General features: G+C 45.3%; 1 protein-coding gene across 4 annotated transcripts in view; it reads left to right on the top strand.

The window, feature by feature from the left end:
• Positions 1-17,542, top strand: part of LOC135243387 (protein phosphatase 1 regulatory subunit 29) — an 86,365-nt gene extending 68,823 nt beyond the window's left edge. For 2 of the 4 annotated variants that reach the window (XM_064315175.1, XM_064315174.1), the window contains exon 3: positions 3,495-17,542. In XM_064315175.1, coding sequence (XP_064171245.1) covers positions 3,844-6,591 — 2,748 coding nt within the window. In that variant the 5' untranslated portion in view covers positions 3,495-3,843 and the 3' untranslated portion in view covers positions 6,592-17,542. The remainder of the gene's footprint in view (positions 1-3,494) is intronic. The other 2 variants (XR_010326623.1, XR_010326622.1) reach the window with 2 other exon arrangements.
• Positions 17,543-17,745: the final 203 nt, after the last annotated feature.

Here is a 17,745-nt window from a genome sequence, read left to right as displayed (position 1 = left end):
AGCTGCCATGGGTAGTGTAGACATGTCAGTGCCTTTGGTGTCTGTGGGAACGGCAGAAATTCGGCGCCAGACCGGTCGCCTGTAACGGCAGAAACGAACCGTCAAATTCAGTGGGGATCACCATCTGACTAGTGCTGGGATTGCATTGGCGTTTGAAGTCAGGTGACTTGGCTCATGACTGGCCGCTGTGAAACGCGGCAGCTGGAGAGGGAGACGCCCACGCACGTTCAGTCCGTTTCCATGGAGGAGCTTCTCGTTTTTACTGTCTCCCTGCGCTGCGTCAGTGTGTGCTGCTCCATCATTCTACAGTAATGACCGCAGCTTCGAGCTGAATCACAGCAGAACCTGGGTTAGTACTCAGTGTATGGTTAGAAGAATTTTTTTCTTTTTTTAGATTATGCGCAACAACAAAAAAACAGTGATGAACAGACAGCCTATTGGGTGTTTTAATGGAGTGTATCCCGGTGCACTTTGAACCTCTGTGCAAATACACTGTTGCTTATGACAGATGAATGGATAGAGAGACAAACTGAACCTTATTTGGGATATGCCCATGGAAATGGGTAATGCATGGTTTGTACTGCAAGTTGCATTCTGAGGATGTGAGGATCTGCACTGATCACATTAAAATGTGATGGTGGAAAAAACAGAATTTTATTAACCTTTGGCAACTGGATAGCACAGTCTCTTCTGAGCAGTGCGTTGCATCTGCTTTCTTTGTGTGGCGCTAGCCTGTTGATTTAGGATTATTGCTGCCACCATATTTCTTCTCGTGTCCTTTCATAGTATGCATTTGCACAGTGCGTTTGAATGCATCTGCAACTGGCAAACCCAGTCTGGAGAGAATTTCTGTAGAGAAACAGAAAAATGAGAGAGCAAACAAATCATAGAAAGACAGAAAGAGAGTCGTTAAGTTTTGACTCTCTTTCTCTCTCGCTCTCTCTCCCTCGCCCTCCCTCCCCATACATATATTCTGTAAAATAAATAATTTCTCAAGAGAAATAAATCTAGGATTTGGAACACTGCACAATTCAGCAGCCATGCTGAAAGAATGACATCCTTCTTGCACACATGCACATGTGCGCACAGGCACACACACGCACACACACACACACACACACAATCATCTCCCACCCTATAGATCAAGCTTTGAACGAGAACAAAACATGTGCTTCAAGATGTTTAACTTACAAAATCTTTGCAGATGCACTTTTGATTATTTTTTACTTTTACTTTTGGTTTAAATTGCAATTGCAAAATACCATAGGTGGTGAAAATAACCACACCTGCGTAGGCTCATGCATGGTATGCCACAGGGTTGACCCGAACACTGCGACAAGCCTACTTTTTTCTTTTCTTTTTCTTTTTCTTTTTTTTGTAGTGCTAAGTAAACTAAAGTGACTCTGAAAGCATGGACAACCATCTGTCTTTTTAAATCAAGTTTATGCTCCTTTATCGAGCTATTGTTTTTTTCCCCCCCTGCGTTCGGTGCAGCGATCGTAAATTCCGCGTTTTCCCATCACAACCGCAGAATCTGAATCTGTGCTCTCCTCTGGCGTGGAGCGTCACTAAACGAGGAGTTTAAAGCCGCAGTGAGTAAACAAAGTCTGTATGCGGCGCCACGTTTGGCGGTGGTTCAATTCCTCCTTATCAGTTGCACTCCCAGCTCGACTGAGGAGGCAAGACGCGAGAGAGCAAACTGGATGGGCCAATGGGACGGGCACACGGTGTGTCACCCGCCAAAGTGGCTGGTAAGAGTGATGGAGCTACGCGCCACGGCTGAATTCTACCCGCATCTGGCGGTTGTTAACGTCAAGCCCTGCTCGTGTTTTTTTGGTGGAACGACTCTAGCCAATGAATTTGATGCAGAGCACCGCTCAACTCCAGGTCCTGCAGGCCGCAGTGTCCGCAGGTATTTGCGCCAACCACGCTCTGCTCCACCTGATTTTGCTGATTACTCTCCCTCTGTAGTTCAGGAAGTAAGCTCGTTAGTGAAATCCGGTGGTGTGCTAGTGCAGACATTCTGGCCCACAGGACCTGGAGGTGAGTAGCCCTGCTACAATATATTATATTGTGACTAGAAAGACTGAGCACAATGTTATTCCAGGACAAAGTTGCAAAGTTCCCTGTTGTCTTCGCTTGCTGCTATCATTTTTAGAACTGCTTGAAATGACTCAGATTGGCCCATTGAGGGTTGTGGGGGGAATAGTAATTGGTAGCAGAAAACCTTGATCAAATTGGGTTGGTGTGGCCTTTTGGTTCATAGGAGGCTTACTGAACACACTGATAAATGGTATGGTAGTGCTAACATAGATAATGGCAACCGATATAAAAAAATTTTAAAAAGGATTTTATATGCATGAGTGCGAGCATTAAACCTTGAACTGGTCGAGCAGTAGTGTTGGATGATAAAGAGGAGCATTTTTGTCTATCAAATGAAGCCTGATTTAATCAAATAGTTTTTTATCAAATCACTTGCGGTTCGATCTTCTCGTTTTGAATCATTTAACAGTGAAATTCACTCAATCAATTCACTTGCACTTTCATCAACTATTTTTATTGAGGAATGTTTGGTTCTTCCACCCCTCATATGCTACTGTTATGCAAGGCCAAATACTTTCCTACGTACTTGCTGACTAGTAATTGGGAAGCTCTGTAGTTTTCGCTGCCTTGACTGCTCATTCATTTCTCTCTTTTTGTTTGTTTTCTGAATCAGATCTTAGATTCTAGACATTTCAGTTGGCTGCGAATTAGCAGTCTTGTTCCTTTAACAATGACAATAACAACTGTGAAATGCTGCCCCCAGTTACCATGGAATTAAACATTTTTTGTTCAGTTTAAACCTTTTTTTTTTTAAAGACGTTGCAGAAAGTAATCTGCTGTTTCAAATGTCAAGTTGTATCGATTATTCTTTTCGCCATGGCGTAAAAAGATTCTTTAATGGTGCCGTACTAGCTGACTGCTGTCTACCTGATGATTCCATCAGTCAAATATTGAAAAATAAGTGTATTGTGTAGCATATAGTGCATGGCAGTACAATTGTAACATGTCATAGGTATTGTAATATCTGTACTTTCCCGTCTAATTATATGGTCTGTTGTACTTCACAGTTGTATAAATTCTAATTTATTATGGAATTATCCGCATTTTTACAAGGCTGGCATATTTTAATATTTATTCAACTGAATGTATTCATTAAATAGAATACATCCAACAAAGACTCCTCTGGCAAGTGAATCAGTCCTTTGAAGCATTGTCATTATCTTCTATTTATTGGTGAATGGCTCAAGGTTCAGATTTAATCGTTTTTTCCCCCCCAGTATGGATTTTAGAGTAGCTATGCTGCATGAAAATGTGTGATGTCATGTCCGGTCTGAGAGATGGGATGATGATCTGGTTATGTGGTTTAATCCAGGCATCGTTGTTGCCTTTGGCAGGTGACTAACGCATCTCCTGCACTCTTTCTTTTTCTTTCTGTTCTTTCTTCTTCACAGGTTTGTCGCCTGGCCTCGTCCATTACTGAGACTCTATCTGTGCAGAGGAGGAGAGAGGAGGAGCCATGAGCGTGTCCCGCACTGCCCGGCACTGTATCTCGGCACGGAACCACCCAAAATGGGGGCCATGCTAGCCACCATGCCGTCTGTGCAGCTGTGATTGCTTTTCAGACTCCCTTCCTCTTCAAGCACTTCCCTCCCTCCTGTTATTTATCTCTCTCTCTCTCCCGCCTTTCTCTCTCTCTCTCGAATTCAGCCAAACACCTTTGCATATTTCTTTTACTCCTTCTGTCATCCTCCTTTTCTTTCTTTTTTTTTTTTTTAAAGACAACTTGCATATTTTCCCATCATGCAAAGCTTGGTCCACATACCTGCTCTCCCTGCTCCCCCCTCTTCATCCACCATTCTCCTCCTCTTCCTGCCTTTGCTCCTGCTTCTTCGCCTGCCGGGCCAAGCGCGGGCCGACTGCTGGCTCATCGAGGGCGACAAGGGCTACGTGTGGCTGGCCATCTGCAGCCAGAACCAGCCCCCGTACGAGACCATCCCCCAGCACATCAACAACACGGTGCACGACCTGCGGCTCAACGAGAACAAGCTGAAGGCCGTCTTCTTCTCCTCACTGAACCGCTTCACCAACCTGACCGACCTCAACCTCACCAAGAACGAGATCGCCTACGTCGAGGACGGGGCCTTCGCCGGGCAGGCCAACCTGCAGGTGCTGCAGCTGGGCTACAACAAGCTGACCAACCTGACGGAGGGGATGCTGCGGGGTCTGGGGCGGATGCAGTGCCTCTTCCTGCAGCACAACCTGATCGAGGTCATCGCCACCAACGCTTTCTGGGAGTGCCCCAGCCTCAGCAGTTTAGACTTGTCCTCCAACAAGCTGGCCCGCCTGGACCCCTCCACCTTCACCAGCCTGACCCGGCTGATGGTGTGCGAGCTGGCGGGTAACCCCTTCCACTGCGGCTGCGACCTCTTCAGCTTCCTCACCTGGCTGGAGGACTTCAACAACGTCACCCACACCTACGACCGGCTGCAGTGCGAGACCCCGCGCGAGCTGTTCGGCTTCCCCCTGCTGAGCCCCGTGACGGGTCACGGACGGAGCGCACGCACCATCCTCGCCTCCTGCCGGGATGGGGTGTACATCCCCGGGATGACCTCCCTCCCCCCGGACTCCGATGCCTCGGGCCTGGGCCCGGACATGTCAGACCGCATCGGGCCCTACCACCAGACCACCATGTCCTCGGTGGACCCCTCCTACATCCCCAGCATCAAGCTGCATCACGTCTCGCTCTACTCCGCCTCGCTGCTGGTGCAGATCCCCCGGCCCTACAGCAAGATGTACATCCTGGTGCAGTACAACGACAGCTACGTTTCGGACGTGATGAACCTGAAGAAGAAGAAGGAGCTGATCACCCTGGACAAGCTCAAGGCCCACACCAACTACACCTTCTGCGTGGCCTCCATCCGGAACTCGCAGCGCTACAACCATACGTGCCTCTTCTTCTCCACCCGCACGCAGAACCCCGACGATATGGGGCCCAGCTCCTCCACCACCACCCACTACATCATGACCATCCTGGGTTGCCTCTTCGGGATGCTCGTGGTCCTGGGGTTGGTGTACTACTGCCTGCGCAGACGGCGCAGGCAGGAGGAGAAGCAGAAGTCCATCTGCGTCAAGAAGACCATCCTGGAGATGCGGTACGGGCCCGAGGCGGCGGCGGTCGTGGCGGCGGCGGCCGAGCCTCCCACGATGCAGAGGCACCACGACCAGCCGCACCACCACCACCACCACCACAGCAAGCTGCCTCCCTCTGCCTCCTCCAGCATGGGCATGCTGCACAGCTCTGCCAACACCAGCTCTTCCCGCCTTTCCTCCATTCCGCAGGTGGAGAAGATGGCCACCGCCTTCTCCGAGGCCATGGCCGCCAGCAAGGGGAACTACATGGATGTGAGGACCTCTGGCCCAGGGGAGGAGCGTGGGAAGGACGGGATGGCGGTAGGGGCCGGGGAGGACGACCTTCGGGAAGACGATGGGAGCGACATCGGGGAGGACTCTGACGATGAGGGCAGAGGATCCGCTTCAGAGATCTCCACCATTGCCATGGAGGTGGACAAAGTCAACCAGATCATCAACAACTGCATCGACGCCCTCAAGCTGGACTCGGCCGCTGTGGCTGCTGCGGCCGCGGCGGCTGCCACCACCACCGCTAACGCCACTTCCCCGCCACCGACCTGCATCTCCTCTCTGACGAGGGGCCTCATTCCGCTCCCCCCCGGTATCACAGAGGGCTGCCATGTCATGCCGTCCCCCAAAATACCTCCTCCGCCGCCACTTCCTTTCTCCCTTCCGCTGTCCGAGCGGCCCGGGATCAGCGGTGGGGGTTTTGTATCACCCCCGTATCGCCCCCCGCCACCTGCCACTGCCATGCAGCCAGTGCAGAGGCAGGTGAGCGCAGACGCCGCGATGATGGTGCTGGGCAACATGAAGAAGCAATGTAGCATCTCCTCCGGCGGCTCCATCAAAAGCACCCGGGTCTTTAGCCTGGATGTCCCGGAGCCGTGCAGCCCGGATCAGTGCCAATACCAGGAGAAGAGCAGTCCCGCGGGGTGCGGGGAGCCACTGGAGACGCTTCCTCTGGTGGGGGCGGGAGGAGGTGGCGGCGGCGGGGTCGGAGGTGGAGGTGGAGCGGGCACTGGTGCTCAGCAGCACCTAGAGGTGCACCCAGACTACCACTGTGCGGAGCACCGCCACTCCTTCCCCGCCCTCTACTACGAGGGCTCCGCCGACTCCCCCAGCCAGAGGGCCTCCTTCCTCAAGCCCCTCACCCGCACCAAGAGGGACGCTGCGTCCTACTCCCAGCTCTCCCCCCGGCACCACAACTACTCCGGCTACTCCTCCAGCCCCGAGTACACCTCCGAGAACACGCTCCGCATCTGGGAGCGGTTCCGGCCCTACAAGAAGGGCCCCCGGGAGGAGGCGTGCTACGTGACGGCGGGGAACGCCCTGCGCAAGAAGGTCCAGTTCGCCAAAGGGGAGGACCTGCACGACATCCTCGATTACTGGAAGGGCGTCTCGGCGCAGCAGAAGCTGTGATGCGCCCGGACTCTTTGGGCATCAGAGCGGGCCCCGTTCCTGAGACACTGATCCTTGTGCTGAGACTGGATGGTCTGCCTTTGATTGACAAGGTGATGGGTAATGAACCCACCCCTTCCTGCACCCCACTCCCCCTTCCAAGAATCATTCATGCTTGGTTTTTTCGGTGTTAAGTGTCAGTGTTAACTCACTGAATAACTAGAAGTGAGACATGCTGTAGGGCCGTTATAGTGTTAATTAGGTGCCAAATGTGGGGTAATGGTACAGATTAAATTCATAAATCAAGCGATTTCACAGCATTTCTTGTTTGTTTTTTTCTCTCTGGTTTGCTGGCTGGAATCTTCTCTGGGAGAAACCAAACACAGCCAATTGTTAGTGTTTATTTTTGTGACTACAGGGGAAAGTCTGGCCTGATACGTGAACCTGTGTGCTGTGCTAGTTCTGCATTTTTACCCCCAACGTGCGTCCCGCTTTGCGTGCGGAACGCCACATTTCGTTTTTTTTCCTCCAAACCGGTGAAGCGTAAGCATTTCCCCGTACCGCGCCGCGCGGGCAAAGTGTGCCGAAGCCGAAGAAGGCCATCAGGAAAGGGTTTCCATCTGGAGACGCCGCCCGACGCCCCCGGTGCGCCTTTCAGGGCGGCCAGTCATGCGTCAGGAGCACCTCGGGGGGCTCCGCAACGGAGACCCAGAATCGAGGTCTTTGTGAGCTGCGGGGCGGAGGCGCGCACTACAATGTAGGGCAGCGCATCGGGGCAGTGGGCGGAGATCGGGGGCAGCCTGGCGTGCCGTCCTGTAATGGACTCGCGAGGGTGAAGCGGCCCTCAGGCCTGTGGCTCTGCGGTCTGCTCTGCCATCCTGTTCCTGCAGAACGCTGAGGAACCGGTGTTCTGTGTAGGAGGGAGCGTGGCCCGTTCCAAGTAGCTGTACGTGCACCCAAACTCAGCACGCTTGTTACCGCCTGGGAGTTCTTTGGTTGCATTTGTGCTCGAATGGATGTTGAGAATTGCGGGACGTATTCCTCTATGACTAATGGCGCGATGGCGACACTTGGATTCAGTCTACATTTATCATAAATTTTTACTTACAATTAAGAGCCGGTTCCGCAACAGTTTGAACTGTCAAAATTAACTGATCTTTATTTAGTAAATAAATGTACATTTGTAACATTACACCCAAGTTATGGCGCAATGTTAATTGATTTTTCGCCTTTGTCTCAGAGAGAAGCAAGACCTGGCAGAGCGTGATTCCGCAGACTGTTCTGTGCGTCAACAGTGAACATCTCAGTGAGCATGTTGGGTTACTGCCAGCATTTTTGCATAGCACTTGTTGATGCAGTATCACAACGCTCACTGAATCTGAGCAGAAAACTCTGGCATAGAAGCCCTGCTCATCCGTGAAGCTGAAACCAATCGTATATTTTTCGGTCCAAGTTTTATTGAGCGCTTTTAAAAAAAAGAAAAAAAAAAAGAATGAAATGGGGTGGCGGAGGAAAGAACAGAATTAACATTAACGTTCTCTACTTTAAAGATAATCTTGTCATTCATATCCTGTTTAATTAGGCAAAGAGGGGGCAAAGAGAAGTTAGATATTTTTAACTCCGAGATTGTAGATTTGATTAACGTGACTCTTGTACATTATTAGGTATGAGATTGCCCAGATTCAACCTTTTGCTTTTTCTAGGCAAATATTGTCTCCATGGTTACAAATTACAGATAGTGTTCTGAAATGCATAGAGAAATTCTAAATTCTGACTGTAGAAACAAGACATGTGAGTGCAGTGTAACAAATAACCCCCTGAACAATATCAGGAGAGAGTATGAATTAATATCAATGAAAGTAAACAGATATTTGTAAATGAAACTGAAATGGGAGATAAAACATATTTAAGGCATGAATATACTTTTTTCTTTTCTTTTTTCCTATGAAGGCAGGATGTAAAAGTAAAATTTGTGATTACAGTTGAGGAATGAGGTGTCAGGAAGGAAAATCTGACACCATTCATGTTTGATGGTCCTACGGTGTGTCCCCATGCCCTGGGGCAGTGTCACAAACCTTCATTCATTCAAATCATAACGGGCCCATTTTTTAAATATTCACTTGAGCGGTTAATTTAAAGAATTGTAATTTGTTTTCAAATTATCCGCTTTTTCCCCTCCCTACTTTAGTTGTTTAATACATTAATTAAAAAATATGAAACATTTTGTGTTAAATTTGTAAAAAAAAATAAATAAATAAAAATAATTTTTAAATATAAAAAAAAAACTATAAATATAAGACTTTATTAAATCCTTTGAAATGAAGGCCAAAGCACACTCGGGTCAGAATGAGTAGAAGTCTAGGGGATCAGGTATCTCTCCGTGCTTGTGCTCCAGTCCACTGTTGTGGAGAAACTGTGATGCCCCCCCCCCCCCCCTTCCGCCTGTGCTTCTTAGCACGCTGCCTTTGCCGTTGAATACAAAATGGCAAATCCGTCTCAGCTTTGCATTGCCGTTGAACTCAAAACCAGAATTCTGTGCCTGCTTTTACAGTGTTATTGAAAGTGTCTGGCTTTACATTGCTGTCGCATTGTGAATATAACGTTAGAAAGCCCGATCCTGTTGCCATTAACTGAGATGCAATCTTTATTTTCACATTGTATCTGTGGGGGGGAACAAAATAACATAGTTCTCTCCTGACAAGAATTATCCTTGGAGATTTAGCAGTTCCAAATACAATTTTAAAGCTGCAGTTTTATTTTCCTTTTTTTGCTGAATTGAACGGAAAGGCTCTACCTGAATGCAGATGTGTTTGTTTGGCATTGAACAGGTTCTTTTGAGAATTAAAATGCTCTCATTCACTCCTATCAGGTGTTGGGCTCAGTCGTGTGTTATGGAGTTGCAATGATGGATCTGGCCTGGCGTTAAAGTTTTGATTCAGTGCAGCTCATTTCATCTTGTTCTTTAGTCAGTCAACGTTTGTCCTTAACTAATCTTACACTTTTTTTTCATAGACTCAGTTTGGCAAGTTAGAACTGTTTTGTGAAAAGGAAAAATCTCATTGCTTTTAATTATTACTCAAAGAAATGTGGACAAATGTGGATTGAATATCAACCCAAGTGTTCCCAGGAAGTACTGGAAAAAAGAGACACACTAAATTAATTGTAAATATGCAAACTGAATCAACACTGTGTTGCACCAGACGAAACAAATTGATGTAAACTAAACAAAAAAAAAAACAAAAAAACAAAACGAAAAAAAAAACACCTTAAGGCGCTGCTACCGGAGGTTAACTGTGACTCACTAGAAAACAAAATGGCAAACGGCGGACTTTTAACTGAAAAAAATGGACATTACAGTTACATTATGACACAAAAACAGGCCTCTTTGAAAACAATCAAGAATGCATTCCCTCCAGTGTTTACAAAAACAGTTTGTACAGCATGCCCCCGGGCAGACAAACAGGCCGTAATGTTTCAGTGCAGGAAAGCTACTGTATGTTCTATTAAGTATCCATGCGCTTTTTAATCTGTGTAATTTATTCAACTAATTTTTACGGTCTTTGTGTATTTTTCATCTGCCTTGCTAAATATGGAGAAAGAGAATCAATAACTGTTATTCGCCTCATACAGAGGTTCCCATTAAGGTTATCCAAATGAACAGCCGGTAAATTTTGTCTTGGCTTTTTTCAATATTCTGTTGAACAAATGATGCATGTATTCTGTGGGGGGGAACAAGACTTTAGATCTTTCCAGTGCTCTCCTGCTCAAGCAGAATTTCTTTCTGTTACCACTTCACATGCCGTTTCGGACTGTACTCAAATTTCTAAGTCTCCTTGGGCAAAATGAGGTTAGTCAGTGAAAATTTGAAAGAAAATGTGGAATTTCTACGGGGTCTTTGTTGTTTTATTTGGTTTGGCCATGCTGGCATTCTCAGAACTGCTCGGACACATTTGACATTAAAAACGCATCAGAGGTTTTCTGAGAATGTCGGCTGAATACGGTATTAATTAAAAATGTTCTGTCAGTTTTTTCACTTGCTGAAAATGCAAGTATGGGATTGTGCACCCCTTTTCAGGTCAGGTAGTGTTTCATCGTATTCTGCTGTATTCATTTTGAGGCACGCATAATGACCCCTGGGCTCATATATTAAATGTGCAGGTTTGAGATTGTTACCGTCTTTAGTGCACTTAATTAAAAACAGGAACATCAGTTGTGTCATATCTGTTAAATTCAAGCATGGGTTTGGGTAAGGTTTTTGGACAGCTTCATAACCAGGTGCTTCATGTACCATTTTCATGCTGCCATGCTATTTTCCATATGTTTGATCTCATATTATGGAGCAGAACATGATTTACATCATTTATATTCATCCATGCCCTCATGGTTTTAATTGACAGATTTTATGGCTCGTACTGTATTGTTCCTGCAGTCTTGTTGTTGCATGGAATTCTGGGATACGTTCTGTGAAAAGCCTTGTAGGGGAGCTGAATGCAACCCATTGTGGTGCATGGTGGATAAAACCACAGTGCTCAGCGCTGATATTTTAATTCACTTAATTCCTGTCTGTAATCTCCAGACCCATTTTGGGGTGGTATTCAGTTTAGAACATGCTCCAAATTCAGCTCGTCTCCAGGGCAAAAAACATCAACAGTGAAATCAAAGGATTGAATAAAAACATTTGTCAGTTATTAAAAATTTTAAAATAAATTATTTTATAAATTAGTTGAGTGTGAAGTAGGCCTACACTGCTATTGATTAAAAAATTAGATTAAATAAGAAATATCAATATCATGTTCTACAGTTATGAATTAATTCACGAGCACGGTTCAAGGAAGAATAGGTTTTCAGGGGAAAAAAAGGGTGCGTTTCATATTTTTGACATCATCAGGCAAGTTTAAACATCAGACAGGGCTAGATTGATACAGGATGAACACAAACACTAAACGCAAGGTAGCATCACTGGAAGGAGCAATCAGAAACCATGTGACATTCATCACTGCGAGCTAGTGCAAGAGCAAAGGACTACTTCCCCAAAGGAGTTTCCCCACTTTCTCAACTTTAGCATATTTTATGCCTCCACATTGGAAAGAGAACAGAAGAAAAGCTAACCTTGAAGACATTTAGCAAACACTTATTCACAGTGACTTTGCTGCTATCCAGAGCTTCCATTTTAATACATTATTCATTAAATACTCTATTCCTTTACACATACATATTGAAGTGAGTCAGGTTATAAGTACCTTGCATTACAGGTTACAAGACCAGTTCCTTACCCATTATACTACACTGCCGCCCAGTCAATGGTGTGGTCATGGTATGGTATGACTTCTTGGTCAATGGTATGGCAGCAGTTCCCTTTCCGGGAATTGAATCTTCAACTTGTGGGTTAGTCCACTTCCCTAACCATTTTTGCTGTCCTTTCTTGACTGAAGCAATTGTCATTGCAGTTATTGATAGAAACATGAATTTCTACCAGTTCTCTCTGTTATGTAAGCTGCCAGAGATCTTCATGTAAAGAAACAAGTTGCTCAGATTTCAGAGAGAGATGAGAAGTGAGAGCGTGAGAGATGAAGTGGTGGTCAAGTGACCATAATGTCGCCATTGTTTGTACACAATATCGCCATGCGACCATTGCCATATCGAAACGAAGTGAAATGTTTTACTTTGACATGGATATTGCCAATTATGTGCCAATTATGTGCCGCTTTATTATGATGAGATTTAACAGTTATGAGCAGGTTTGTTAACGATTCTTAACGGCTTTAGCCTGACACTGAACATGTGTAATTGCCGATGGCCTGACCCACATTATAGGCGGGTTCAGTCAGTTTGGGGTCCGCGTTTCATTGCTAGCTAGCAACCCGTGCTGTTCTACTGGGCACCCGCGGACGGCATGCTAAAGCCGCATACGAAAGGTCTTCCTACAACTGCACTCTATGCAAGCCAAGCTGTAGTGTGCGATGTGGGGGGAAAAAGCTGATAACTCCACATGTTTCAGGAGAGAACTGCCGATGTCTTAACTCTCCCAATTCGGCAGCGGCATTCTTGCATGAATGTGGCTGTGGTTGCGGATGTCTGGGCATTTCAAATTAGGGTGGGAATTGGATATGTGCTTCCCTGCGTTGAGGCCAAATATTTTTTTTAAAGATGGATTGGTTTATGCACGTGTATAATTTCAAAGCACATAATGTTTTAATAGTGACGATTGCAAGGTTGAACAAAATGCAGAGAAACGTTACCTCCGAATCTCTCTCAGTAGTGGTTTTTATTTTGTCCTTGTTCAGTTTAGACCATCCTTACTGTCAATATTCTCCTCAGATGTCCTGTTGCTGTTCAGCAACAGCTCTCTGGCTGACAGGTGATGGATTGGAAGATGGGATAGAATAATATTAACTTTTTAACCTGGCTGTGGACACTCTTATCCAGAGTAACGTACAGTGCAAAGATCAGGGATCAAAATGCAGTAAGTACCTAGTGGGGACTCGTATAGTCCTAAGAGAGACGAGAAGTACAGATTCAATTGGCAGCTTGACAACAACCCTATTGAACAATCAACTTAAGTTTATACAAAGAAGAACAGTAAGTTACACAAGCAAGAACCAAGCTACCCTAATGACCATTGAACTGCATTAAATGACCAATATGGCATAGGTCTCTTATGCGTTTTAATGATTCAGAGTGACTAAAAGGACATTATAAAAATCACAACCGCCCAGGTAGGCTATGTCAGTTTTAGTTTTGGATTATTTTGCCAGCCAGAATCCGAATACGTTTCAGGGAACATGAAGTCATCGGGATAAATATAACACTGATTATATTCATGCAGTGGCCACTTTATTAAGTACATCGATCTAGTACCGGGTATGGCTCACTTCAGAACAGACTGAATTCTTTGCATCATGGATTCAAAAAGGTGCTGGAAACATTCCTTACGGATTCTGGTCCATGTTGAATAGTTAACATCATGCAGTTCCTGCAGGTTTTTATGCCACACATTCGTATTGCAAATCTCTCGTTCCACCTCATCCCAACCTTGCTCTGTTACATTGAGTTCTGGGGACCGTGTAGGCCATGGGAGTAAACTGAAGTCACATGTTTGTGGATCCGGCTTGAGATGATGCGTGGTTTGAGATGCGTTATCCTGCTGAAATTATCCATTTTAAAAAGGGTGAAACGTGGCCATAATGGGATGCACATGGTCAGCAACAGTGCATACAGTGTGCGTGCTGTGGCGTTCACGTGATGCTCAGTTGGTATTAAGGGGCCTAATGTGTGCCAAGAAAACATTCCCCACACCATTATGCCATCACTACCAGCCTGCACCATTGGCTCAATGCAGGTTGGATCCAAGGATTCGTTCCATTTATGCCAAATTCCCGCCCTACCATCTGCATGTCACAACAGAAATTGAGATTCATCAGACCAGGCGTTGGCTTTCCCATCTTTAGTTGTCCTGCTTTGGTGATCACATGCTGACAGGAGTGGAACAGGGCATGGTCTTGAAAATGCCCCTCTGCACACCACTGTTGCAGACAGATGTTATTTGAGCGTTTGTGACCTTTCTGTTATTGTGAATGATTCTGTCCATTCTCCCCGACCTCTCTTTCTAAAAAGGTGTTTTTTTCCCCCATAGAACTGCCATTCACTGGATATTTTTTGTTTGTCAAACCTTTCTCTGTGAGACTGTTGTGCATGAAAATCCCAGGAGGGCAGTTGCTTCTAAGATGCTGGAACCACCACATCTGGCACCAACAATCATACCATGGTCAAAGTCATGTTGGAACATGTGTCTTGCCCATTCTAATGTTTGGTCGAACAACAACTCATCCTCTTCACCATGTCTGCATGCTTTACAGTATATGCTGAGTTGCAGCTGCATGATTCACTGTTTGAAGGAGCCAGGCTATTCGCGTTACTGAGCAGGTTATTCCTAATAAAGTGGCCACTGTGTGTATGTGTGGGCTTCTTTGCTGATGAGCTGTGAATCACCAGAGCTGAGAGGGACGGCGCCTGCCCTGCATGTCATCCGACACCCTGACAAAGTTGAGTGACTTCTCGAGTCCCCTCTGACGGGGTGTTTGCATTAACGAGGCTTTTCGAAATGTCCCGGTAGCCGCCGCAGGTTCAGCAGGCGCATTCGAACGCTGCAGCGAGAGCCGCTCTCGCCGCCGCACATGTACCGCACACGTACCGCACACGTACCGCACACGTACCGCACAGACCCGCGGAGACGCGCCGATGCAGCGTCAGCGTGACTAATCGTTTCGAAGGGTGCGTTCGCAGAGGGGCACAGGCGCTCGTAGCCGATACGAGGAGCGCAGTCGCGGTGACACATCAGTTTAGGCTGCCGGGGACGCGTCGCAGGGGCGCTTGCGCTCCCGAGGGCGTTCGAAGCGTACAGGATGGCCCCCGGCGAACCCCCTGTTTTAAAATAGAACTGAAGTGGACGTGGGTGTGCTTGTGAGCTTCCCCCCCTTCAGCAACTGCTTTGTTCTTTTCCGTCTTCGGCACGATCTTTTTTACGTAACCACACCCCCCCACCCCCACAGCGGTGCGTCAGGTAGAGGAGCGGAGGACCGCATGCCGCACGCAAGCTTAAGTGACCGGGAGTACGCTACTGCCCCCCATATGCCCCCCCCACCCCCCCCCACCCTTGTGATATTCCCACTCAGCTGCCACAATTTTCTCTCCACGTTTCTGCGACGTTGTGGTGACGTTGCAAGCTTACGTAGCTGCGCATCTGCTGTCTGTGTGCCTTGCACGCTTGTACTCGGTCATGAGCCAGGCCATATCGATGAACCACAGAGCTGGTGTATATACCATAGTTGAAGCATTGCAGGGGAGCACTGAGAATGGTACATGTCCTAAAATATGATACAGGTATATGGTCGTTACTTCAAAAAAAAACAAAAAAAAAAGAAATGTAGATTTTTTTTCCCTAGCATATTTTAAATGTTTGATTTCTTATTGGAAAAAAATTAACAAATGTGAAATATCTGTGAATTTTGTAAACTTAAAAAAAAAAAAGAAACATGACTTTTATACTGAGCTTGATATGTATGTTTTTTGTTTGTTTTGTTTTTTTGCTTTTGGGAGGGGTAAAAAGGTTTTTGATAGGGGTGTTGATATGCGATGAACTATATGAAAGAAAGGCTTTAAACAGAGAAAGTTTAAAAAGTGACATTTAAAAGAAATGGTATATTTGCATGGCTTCCTGTATTTTTCAAGAGAAGAAATATATTGTGTATTTTGAGTGGATGTACATCAACAACAAAACAGTAGGAACTGAAAATACCCATCAGGTCTTTACTGGTTCTTTCTATTTCTCTCTTTTTTAAATGATTTAGGTTTAGGGTACATTTTTATCTATTGCTTTTATGGTACCAGTTGCTTTGAAACCATATCTTGTTATTTGTCATTATAACGACTGCATTACTGTGTTGTCACTACAGCTGCATCATCATAAAAGATGAGCATCTGTAGAATGAGAGAAAATGGAATGAGCTGCTGGTGACGGAAAAGCTCAAAGCGATGAGTCATCTGTTTACACGTGACGTTGTTCCGCATCTGCAGTAACATAACAATGCCATTTAGCGGCCGTTGTACCTTGCTAAATACAGCATAATAGATATTACATTAGGAAATTGGTCTTTGGGTTTACATGCAAGTGTATCTTAAATAATGCAATGTTTGGAAATTGAAACATGTTTTCTGCATCAAGAGATGTTGACATAAACTGAAGAAATATCTTTGGCCCTTTAAAAAAAAAAAATTGCTTCCAACATTTCAAAACTGGTCATAAACGTGCAACTTCAGAAATAATTTTGCGTTCGCCATTTCACTCTAATGGATAATCATGTATTTGCTAAATGTTATATTATAATTGTATGATTTTTTTATCGTCATGTCCATCAATTTTATAAAGGATTCAAAGGATAGTTTTTTTTTCTTTATTTCACAAGACAAATTGTCAAGGCTGCACATTTAATGCTCTGATTATGTAATGCTCACATTTTACCTGCTGCATGGTAGAGCCTGAGTTCAGGGTATCTTCTCTGTACTCACAGCAGTAGTTTGATATCAGAGGACCTGCATTAACACTGACTAGTCCCCTATATTGATTTCAGAGTTCTGGAATGCACCGTTGTGTTTCATAGAAGACTCCAGGCTGTTTTTTTCGAAAGGTAGACAGGCTCTGGGCAACAGTAAAAATAAATAAAGTCGGATGATTTGTTTCTGAGTATCAAAAAAAAAATCAGATAGTGAATAAGCCCAGTGCTCGCAAATTAGAATGGGTGTTGGAGTTTGGGGAATGGTGGTTGATAACCTTCTCAACCTACATTAGCACCCCACAGAGGGACTGCAGTTGTCTGTTCTCACATCACTGAGCAAATAAGCTACCTGCGATCGATCGCAAACGCGGGTCCAGGGTCCCAGGGAAATCAGTCCTCTAATAGGTAAACTGTAAGTTCAATAGGATCCAGGCAGATTCAGACTCCTGCGGGCACAATGAGGTTGCCAGGGTTCTCTTTCTGTGTGGGGGCCAATCAGGAGGCAGTATTGGAGTTACTGCTCTGTCTCATTCAAATAGATTATGAGAATATGCAGAACAAAAATTGCATTACAGACTTTTTTCTTTTTTTCTTAGATTCCTCATGCTTTTTTTTAGGGGCTACTTTGCTATGTTTATTTTCATCTTTGTCATTAAAAGTAGTGGTACTTTTGTCACAAATAGAAAGGTTTTTGTCATACTGTGTATCCCAAACTCTGAAGTAAAAATAAAAAGTCAAAAGTTATTAGACAGACCAGTAAAATGGTGTCAATGGTACGAAAGAGCTTTTTGAAAATTATTATTAATCTTCGGCTCAATCTAATGCTGGCTTTCTGTTTTCACCTCATTCTGTTCTCTCAGTTGTGAATATCTAAGAAAAGACTCATCTGTTGTAAGAAGAAAATAAACTCACCAAATTTGTTTGCTTGTTCTCTCATTTTCTTCTGATAATGACATTTAACAACCTTTCTCTTCTCCATTTCTGTATGAAAAGATCTATTTCTATATTTGCAATAAATTTTTAATTAAAAAAGAAAAACAGAGTCTTTTTCTTACACTGTGGATTAAGATGTTTTTCTACGGTGCATTGCATGAATGTGTTAGCAATGTTCGTATTTTGTCCG

The sequence above is a fragment of the Anguilla rostrata genome, chromosome 17 (assembly GCF_018555375.3).
Source record: "Anguilla rostrata isolate EN2019 chromosome 17, ASM1855537v3, whole genome shotgun sequence".
In the NCBI taxonomy this organism is placed as follows: Eukaryota; Metazoa; Chordata; class Actinopteri; order Anguilliformes; family Anguillidae; genus Anguilla; species Anguilla rostrata.
Note: the sequence above shows the minus strand (reverse complement) of the source record. Positions and strands in the feature narration are given on the sequence as shown.